At 27.7% G+C, this 10,399-nt stretch overlaps 2 protein-coding genes across 2 annotated transcripts; one reads left to right on the top strand and one right to left on the bottom strand.

Moving 5' to 3' along the window:
• Positions 1–482: 482 nt before the first annotated feature.
• LOC108347041 (uncharacterized) lies at positions 483–2,135 on the bottom strand. The gene is made up of 2 exons (XM_017586145.2): positions 1,863–2,135; positions 483–822 (listed from the first exon to the last, which is right to left on the bottom strand). Exons 1-2 carry the CDS (start codon positions 2,069–2,071, stop codon positions 732–734), a joined length of 300 nt encoding a protein of 99 aa, XP_017441634.2. The 5' UTR covers positions 2,072–2,135; the 3' UTR covers positions 483–731.
• Positions 2,136–4,428: 2,293 nt separating this feature from the next.
• On the top strand, positions 4,429–7,336 carry LOC108346452 (uncharacterized). The gene is made up of 6 exons (XM_017585532.1): positions 4,429–4,506; positions 4,817–5,349; positions 6,101–6,293; positions 6,388–6,452; positions 6,582–6,792; positions 6,992–7,336. Exons 1-6 carry the CDS (start codon positions 4,429–4,431, stop codon positions 7,334–7,336), a joined length of 1,425 nt encoding a protein of 474 aa, XP_017441021.1.
• Positions 7,337–10,399: the final 3,063 nt, after the last annotated feature.

Raw genomic sequence — 10,399 nt, 5'->3', positions numbered from 1 at the left:
TTATTAAGTCAAATATATTTTTAGTCTTTAAACTTTAATATAGAATTAAAATTCGTTTTTATTCAAAATTTTAATACAATTTTATTTTTAAACTTTAAAATAAATAAATATAATCATTCAAAATTTTAATACAATTTTATTTTTAAAAATAAATAAATATAATTATTGTATATCAACGACAATATTGTTTTTCTAATGTCGACAAGTTTAATAACCTTGAATTGAAATGATTATTTTTATTTACTTTTAAAGTTTAAAAATCAATGTATCAAAGTTTGGAACAGAAACATTATAAATTCATATTCAAGTTTACGAACTTAAAAACATATTTAATCTCATGTTATTTAATTAAATTATACTTGTTAATTGAATTTATAAATTACTTATAAATGTATTAGTAGATTAAGTTTTAAAAAGTGGAAGAAGATGTTAATAATGAATTTCTCACAACCCATAAAATGCGATAAAGATGAGATAGGATATAATATCAAAGTCAATAAGAAAGTGGCTACTTTGTAATCTTATGGTTGCATTCCAGCTTGCAAGCAATTCCGGAAAAACTAATTGCAAATAGAGGACACAGACTTCAACCAAATTAGGTTTCAATTCTCAAATGCTTGGGTTTACAATCTGATAACAAAAGTTAAATGGTGTTATCACATGAACTACTAGTTGTCTTTAACTCAAAAGACTGTCCACAACAAGATTCCAGTGACTGGTGAAAGTTTCATTTATTTGTTGCGTTTGGCAGCACGCCTTCCTTGGCCCTTCTTTGGTGGTCCTTTCCCTCGCCGCTTCAACATTTCAAGCTTGGATAGACGTCTAGAAAAAAACAAGATAACAAATGATGTTGAATCCTGGAAGTCCATGTAAGATAACTTGTGAAGTTACCAGAGATTCTGACTGGAACATAAAAGACATCCCTCTACTGACTTAATGTACCACTTGATGCAAGACAACATAAGCATATTCACAGCGAAAATAAAAAACAAACATCACCTGATTTTAAACATAGTCATATTCTACTAACTCTCACTCAAACTTAACAGACATAGTCATCAGCCACCATCTTCAATATAAAGTTTATTCTAAGGTTGCTTAAACAGAATATAGTTTGCATATCAGACCTGCACTTTCTACAGTTCTATTTTGAAAAGCTGTAAACCAAGTTCAAAGGCATACAATAGAAAGGGATGACAAACATATACACAAAATGGACAAAATTTTAAAGGGTAGAATTTACCCTCCAGTGTGGAAACAATCCCACCAACAAAACAGTAGACTACTAATATCCACGTATTCAGGGAAGAGGGATGCTAACAAGACACTCCATAAATCATCCTTCTAACAGACATTTCACTGTTAATAAAAATGGTACAAATCACAAGTGAAGACTCATTAACTAAAGTGCGGAACCTACATAACTTTATACTTCTTAATCAATTTCAGCTAATAATAAAAGTATTACATGCATTTCTCATGTGCCAACAAATTATGAAATTCATACCAAATGCAGAACAACATAATGCCGTCCACACACACCAATCGTGTCAACGGGATTTTGGCCAACAGACATTTTAACATCTTCTCGATTAAAGGAAACACAGAACGACAAAAACTGCAAACCAAACTCCTCCACAGAAAAGAAAAACTTGATAATAACATTTCATTCATTAATCAAGATAAGAAAACCACATAAACTCTCACAGGCTACAAAACCACAGGAAACTCAAGAAGAAACCAGAACAAAAAACACCATCAGAGAGGCATAAACACAAACAGATGGTGGGCATTCCCGTGCGGGCGTGTGCAACCAAATTACGATGGACAACAAAGTGAGACAGAGTTGTGAGAGAGAATACTCTTGTTCTTGACGAGCCATGACAAGAGGGTCGTCTTTATTGATGTCGTGAGGGTACCACTGAGCGACTTTTTCACCGAAGAGCTTCATGCGGAGAATCTTGTGTGGAGATTTCTTGCCAGAGGGATTCAATTGGTGGCCGAAGATCCTTGCTCGTGCTTCCGGCACTCCTTGATTGATCGCTGCAGCCAACATCTTCTTCAAAGCCATCTTCGTTGTTTTCTGAGTCGCTCTGCCACTCAAAAGGAATGAGATGGAGGCCAAGCGGTTTAGTGAGATCATTTTGTTGTAATCACATTTTAACCCCTCAAATATTTGTATTTCCAATAATGTCCCTGTTTTTTTAAATTATGAAATTCATGTATTATGCTACCCAGACTCTTACCAAAAAATAAAATACTGTGTTTATATATGAGAAATATTTTTATTACATATTTCAAAGTAAAAAAAAAAATTAAAAAAATATATTTTTCACACTTTTACATTTCACACATTATTTCTCACTTTTCTATTATAAAAGTCAGGGTAAATAAATGTAGGTGTATCATCCTATTATTGTAAAAAAAATTAATAACTCAACCTATAAAATATAATAATAATAACTTGAAAAAATAGTAAAAAATAACATGCTTTTAATATATATATATATATATATATATATATATATATATATGTATATATTAATGTATTAGTCATTTATGTGGTAAAAGGGAAATGAAAATAAAAAACTAAAAAAATTATCAAAAAATCAACCCAAATCTAAAGATCAACTATTTCAAAAATAACATATTTATTAATTAATAGGATTGACAATATTTCGAAATATGTGAATATAAAAATTAAGAAACTTATTATAAAATGTATCATCAACGTTCCAAACTTAACTAAATATTTCTAGATGATTAAATATAAACAAAAAAAATATTATGAACAAATTTTATATCTTGAATTGAGAAAGGTTATCAACGATAACTTTATCTCTCAATCTAAAAGTATTCTATTTGCCCTAAAATGATTTTAACACTATGATTTGTTTTGATTTAGTTATATCTTATTATGTTGTGAATACTATTAGCATTATATTTAGAATTAATAACTTGAAAAGTTTCTATTCACGGAAAAACGTTGTGAATATTGAGAGAACAACATCAAACGATTTTATATCAAGCAATCTATGATCTAAAAATCGAATATAAAAATAAAAAACTAAAGAATTATTTGAAAATTGCGTTGAAGACTTAATTATAACATTACCATTCAAAGGATAAAGATTTGAAGATTAAATCAAAAGTTTATTTGTTTCAAGGGTTTCAACGATCATATGATTTGAAGACTTCAAATGAAGAAATACAAATATGGAAGTTATTGAGAGAAATCGAAAGAATAAATTTTAACGTATTTCACGGAAGAAAAACTAAAGACTATCTTGAAGTATACATTAGAAATTTCCTTTGAAAATACCAAATGAAAAGATTACGAGCTTAAACTACACTCTCTTGCTTTTAGAATTTGTCTCTTATATTTTATTGAGAGTTTTTAATTTAAGGAAAAAAATTAAGAAAGTATCTAAAGAGATTGATACTCAAAACCTAGAAAGGTTTATGTGCTTGTTTATAATCAAATTTTATTTAATTAGTAAAACCTCTTAAGATATGTGTCCAAAAGAATTGAATGTAATCCATAAGTTTTGGTGAACCAAATATAAATACTTTATATAGACATAAGTATGTGTCACATAAGACAATCTACAAATAAAACTATAAACTCTATATATCATGTTGATTTCAACTCAAAATTTTTGTTGATGCAAAAATGTTTAATTTTCAGTAGCAACATATTTTGTTTTACATTTTATTCCATAAGTTATACACCAATATGCTTAAAGGATTCATATACTTTCACACACAAAAAGATATCATGAAGGGACGATGGTTTGCGTTACATTTGGTGATCATAAATTCAAATTGTAAAAGTTCAAAAAACATGTTAATTTGTAATTTTTAGATAAATTTTTAGTAAAAGTAAATTATGACAGGATTGACCTTTATTACTTGTTTAATCAATAATTTTTTTCATAGTTATTGAGTTGATTCTTTTTGCATTGTATTCTTGATTTAATTATATTTAAATTGAGTATAATAATGTAGTTTTTGGAGTTATGTGGAAGTTGAAGTTTTTGGATGACCTGAACGTGACTTGCAGAAAATCTTCCCATGCAAGCTTGAATAAGTTGGAGGCTTGAGCAGGCTGAAACGTCCCATTTCTAATAAACAGTCTCCAATTAAATAATTTTAAATAAGAAAATAAAAGTTAATTAACATAATTTCAGTGTCTTAATTAATCTGCTTTAAGATAACCAAATATACTATATATAGTGTATACCCCTTAAAACTAGTCTTCCATCCGAAAGGCAATGAGCAAAGTATAGTTGCGTCATGCAATTGGCACAGCATTCCTTGAATAAGGTGCAGTTAGTTATTGCTAATAGTAAACAACAACAGCTTGTGTAGAATTCTAGGGCTAATATCTCTCATTTCATTCACGCTGGCTATGAGTTGTTTACCACAATGATCAAATGGATTTTCGTCTCCATCATCGTCTTGGTTCTTTTTGTTGCAAGCTCTTTTATCCTCGAAATCGATCTTGTAAGTGCTAATTTCTTCTTTTTCAATCTATTTTTTTCTTTTTCTCCATGACCTTTATACAAAAATCATTTTCATTTTTTAAGAATTCGTGTAATTTTCATCCTTAAATTCATCAATTTGCTACCCTCTTCAAATGTCAATTTATTATTAACCCTTCTTTGAATCATGTTTAAACCAGAAGGAGAAACTTCTATAGGAGGCAGTACTAATTTATTATTGGTGTCTCAAAGATATATTTATATAGCACTTAATATAAATATTGAAACTTCTATATATATAAATAATAATCGTTTTACCTTTTGTTTTTCAGTCCAGAATAGGAGGCAGTACTCTTAGGAGAATTATTATATTCAATAACCAACCAAATCAATTCTCAATTAGTTGCTCTGATGGGAACTCAACAGAAACATGTTCATCGTACTATCCAACAAACATTGAGTTTGAAGATGATTCACCAACAACATCATGTCCAGAATACTTTAGATGGATTCATGAAGATCTAAAACCATGGAAGAATACAGGAATCACAAGGGAAATGGTTGAAAGAGGGAAAAACATTTCACATATTAGGCTTGTAATTGTAAATGGAAAAGCTTACATAGAAAAGCATGGCAAAGTGTTTCAAACAAGAGATATGTTCACAATATGGGGAATTTTGCAGCTCCTAAGGTTGTATCCAGGAAAAATACCAGATTTGGAGTTAATGTTTCAATGTGGAGACAAAACTGTGGTCAACAAAAAAGATTTCCAAGAACCACAAATTTCACCACCACCCGTTTTCCATTACTGTGGAAATGAACAGTCATATGATATTGTCTTCCCTGATTGGACCTTCTGGGGCTGGTAAAGTTTATATATTGTCTTTATAGTAATACACTTACAAATATATTTATTTTTACAGGATTATCGATAAGGAAAGATGATTAAAAATCTAACTATAAGTCTAAATTTTATATTAGATAAAAATAAAAAAGTTGAATATTTTATAAAGTAAAAAACTTATAAACATATTATTTAAGAGTTTGAGTTGGAGGTTGTCTTGATTTATTGTATGTATTGAATTCAGTTACATTGTGTTTCTTTTATAAATCTCTCTTGAGAAACCTAACAATTTTATGCAGCCATTAATTTTGTCTAGAAAGGTCTAAATGTAGGTGGAAACCTTTTTCATCCCAACTTTTCATAAATTTGTTTCTTCTATAAACTTTTTATTTAAAGAAAATAAAAGCTAAGGAAAACATATCATAGTTTTATATTTTTTTTTTCTAAAATTTATTATTTTAAAGTTTTTGATTGAAAATTGTGTTAATGTTTTATGTGTCGGACTGTGATTTTATTATTGTAGTGTCTTCTCTATAAATTTTTCTTGAAAAATTCATCAATTTTATATATTCATTAATTTTGTTTAACCTAAATATGGGTGGGAACCTTTTTCATTCCAACTTTTCATGAATAAATTTCTTTCCTCTATAAACTTTTATCATGAATATCATGTTTGAAGGCATGACTTGATTACTTTTTTTTTTTAAAGAAAACGAAAGGAAAAGGGAAAAAATTTCATAATTTTATCTTCTTCATTTTTTTTTCTTACTAGGGCTGAGCTTAACATAAGACCATGGGAAACAACATTACATAATATACAAGAAGGCAACAAATTAGTGAAATGGAAGGATAGGATACCCTATGCTTTTTGGAAGGGCAACCCCAAAGTGTCCTATGTCAGGGGAGAACTAGGCAAGTGCAATGCCACAGAAAACCATGATTGGAATGCAAGAATATATGGCATAGTAAATAATTTAAACCCTAACTTTTTGTGTCAATTAGGTAAACTAATGCAGTGATTTCTTCAAGACGAAACTAACCCTTTTCTCTTCTTTTCAGCAATGGCAGAACGAGAAAGCAAGCCATTTCGAGAACGCAAAACTAGAAAATCAATGTACCTTTAGGTACTAATGTTTTCAAACACTATATAATTATTATAGTCAGGTTTAGTTTGCCTTTTGAATCTGTTGCACGTAAAGAGTTTTTCGTTTCTAAATTTCAAACTTTGTTCATGTTGGGTTTTATATGTTTAGATACAAGATCTACACAGAAGGGGCTACATGGTCAGTGAGTGAAAAGTACATAATAGCATGTGACTCAATGACCATGTTCATAGAGCCTAAGTATTATGACTTTTTTACAAGAAACATGTTACCTTTACAACACTATTGGCCTATCAGCATCAGAAACATGTGTGAAGAGATTAAGTATGCAGTGGATTGGGGAAATTCTCACCTTCACATTGTAATCACTCTCTTCCTTAATTTGTTTTTAAATCATTTCTATGCTTTAAACAAATTACTCTTAAATTGAAAGTATGCTAATTTCATAATGAAACATGCACTTAATTTCTAGCTATACATATGACATCATTTTTAACATTAACACTTAAAGTTTTTGTCTGATTATGTTTTAAAAAACTGTCAATTTTGATTAATTGCAGGCAGAGGCGATTGGCAAGAGAGGAACAAACTACGTTGTAGAGAATTTAAAGATGAAATTTGTGTATGATTACATGTTTCATCTGTTGAATGAGTATGCAAAACTCATGAAATTCAAACCAATTATACCTACAGAAGCTGTTGAAACTTGCGCTGAAAGTATGGTTTGTTCTGTGCGTGGTTTAAAGAAACGTCTTTTTGTTGAGTCCATTGTGACTTCACCAAGTGAGACACCTCCATGTACAATACCTCCTCCTTATACACCACAAACTTTGAAAGACTTTCTGCAAAAGAAGCAAAATCTGTTGAATCAAGTGAAGACAAGGACGATAGATATAAATGAATAAAGGAAGGTCATTTGATCGTGTTGTACTCTATATATGTATATGTAGATGTAGTTGTTGCACAAATGCAACATTCTTAATGCATGTCACATTATCAGGTAGTTGTAGTGTAAATTCAACCTATCAAAAGTTGATTGAATATTCTTTAAAAGAACATTTTTTTTTGTAATTTTATATTAGGAAAACAAAAAATTCATTTTAATCATATTGAATATAGCTTCTTCTATTTAATCATATCATTCTATCATACTCTTCATTTTCCCATTATGTTTTAATTCTTGATTAGGGTAAGAAAATTTATAATTTTTAAAAAGTGTTAGGATCAACCATTTAACCTTAAGGGAAATTAATAAAGATTAGGTATAGGTGTGTATTGTTATAATTAAAATTGAATAAAACTTAGGTATGACATATTTTGTAATGTTTAAGAGAGATAAATAAAGTAAAGGAAGATATCTTGATATTGTTTGTTTTAACCCAATTAGAGGATTGGTAAAAAATCATATGATTTGGTATATATATATTTCAAAAAATCATATATTTTAAAAAAGTGATTCTTTTTTTCTGATTATTTATTACTCATTAAAAACAATAATAGTGTTCGATTGACATAGTTGTAACTTGCCCATATCAAGATAAGTTATTATTAATAAGAATACGATTAAAATTTGTTCTACTTGATAAATTTTATGAAATTGATATCCATTGCATGGTTGGTTTAAACCATGTTATACTTTTTAAAAAAAATCCATCAACTTCCTTTGCAAAAAAAAAATTGATATGTGGCTGGGTTCATAAATGGTGTTCTTGCATTTGTTTTGTTAAGATGTTTAAAAGAGACTTATTTATTTTATTTTTTTAATTCAACAATAAAATGGATATTAAATTTTACAATAAATCTGATAAAATATTTGTTATAAGAGATGAGTGAGAAAACCAGAAAAAGACGAAGAGTGAGAGAAAAAGGGGCTGCCATGACAAATGGTAATAGCAAAAGTCATAACAACATTAACAAAGTAGAATGAGGAAGAGGTCGAGAGAGAAGAATCAACGACTACAATAACAAATGAAGAGAAAAAAAAAAGGAAAAAAGAAAAGAAAAAAAAATCAAATTACAATATTAATTAACGATAAATAGTTATTAATAAATAATTATTTATTTGTCAATAATTAGTGACGAATTTTATTTATTTATCAATACAAATTTATTGAGTGCCAATAATTTTAATTTACAAAACAAACTTTTGTAATCACCAATGAATTTTACCCACCAAAATTTTGCTTTTCTCAACGAAATAAGCACCTCTATAAATTGTGTGTGTTTTATTTAAACATTTAACTAAATTTTTTATATCTAGAACCGCTCAAGTTTTCTCAAAGCAATTAAACATATCTTATCGGATTTCATTATTAAAAAACACATAAAAAGAACGATACAATAAAATTGGTGATTTTTTTCGTATAAAAAAATGTTTCCGTGAAAAAGTGACATTGTTAACGACTAGAACAAGATGAATTTCGTTTATAAAGGTTTAATAATAATTGTTTCATGCCATGTGCCAAGAGTTAATTGTTTCTCTTTTAAGTAACGAAATTAATAATATATTTCGTTTATGACGAAATTAAGATGTGATTAGTCAAACCATGATTAGGCTTTCCATTTCTTAGGACTTGTTTGGTGTAAAAATAATATTGATAAAAATAAAATAAGAAAAATGTCTTCAATGAAACCCCAGTTTCATTGCACTAAGACGGATCTCACACACAGTTTCTTGAGTTATAAGAAAATAAATTACATTAATACCACACATATAAAATAGAAAAAAATGATACGTAAAAATGCATTCACCTTCAAAATAAGCATTTATATATTTTATCACCAACCAAATAACTTTAATGATAATTTAAAGGAGACAATGAAAATTAAAATGCAAGCAATGACAAAGTTAAAAATATAAAATTTTAATATTTAATCATGCTATTTTAATTTTTGTAAATATTATTAATTTAATAAATATAAATTAAAAAAAATTAAAAAAACAAATTTTTGATGTTTTGACAAACATGATTTTATGGATGATTAGATTGGGTTTTAAAGCAATGAAATCTTGTAGCCCAAAAAAGTGTCAGTAGTTTTCATATATCCTATAATTCGAGTAATGTTGACTTCATCATTATCTTTATACAATAAATTATGTAAAATAGATAATAGCATTCAATTACATAAAAAAAATATTTCTCCACATTTTTTGGGACTAAAAATATTTTTTACTGAAAATAATTTTGTTCAATTAGATAAAATTATTGTGTAGATACAACTTTCATTCTTAATTTATTTAGTTAAATATAGTTAAATTTAATACCACTTGTAAATAGATAAAATTATATAATACCACTTGTAAATAAATTTTATAAACATTTTTTATTTAGTTAAATATAGTTAAATTTAAAAAGATGTTATAGAAGATTAAAATTTAAAGAAACGATAACAATTATTTTAATTTAAAACTTTTTTACTTAAAGAATAAAATTGAAAAACAAAATGTAACAAGAGAAATTATATATGCATATAGTTTACATAATTTTTTAAAAGAAAAAAAAACTTGCTTATAATATTTCAAAATAATAACAACACGAAAATTTATTTACTTAATTTAACATACGGGCGGCTGCACTATTCTTTTACAACATAAGATTTTCCCAACAAAATAACACCTTATTTTCATAAGCCAAATAACATTAATTCATGATACGGTTAATTTAATTAAGTTTATTTTTTTCAGAAGCTAAAGTTAAGAACCACTTATGTTAGACTACAACAACTTATGTTTAAAGCACACACACAACTAGTAATTTATTAAAGTTATATTATATGGTCCTTGTGATTTGTTAAAAGCTATAGATACGATTGTTTATACATGGTTGAACCTTGACTAGATAAAAATATGTTGTATATTCCATTGTTAAGCAAGGTTTGAACCTTGAATATAAAAATATTATTAAGATCCAATATTTGAGGTAGTTGGTGCATATATGTAGTGATACACCATGACAAAATTTGCAGGA

This window comes from Vigna angularis, chromosome 9 (assembly GCF_016808095.1).
Source record: "Vigna angularis cultivar LongXiaoDou No.4 chromosome 9, ASM1680809v1, whole genome shotgun sequence".
NCBI classification, from domain to species: domain Eukaryota; kingdom Viridiplantae; phylum Streptophyta; class Magnoliopsida; order Fabales; family Fabaceae; genus Vigna; species Vigna angularis.
The sequence above is the reverse complement of the archived record's forward strand: the minus strand, read 5'-3'. Positions and strand labels throughout refer to the sequence as shown.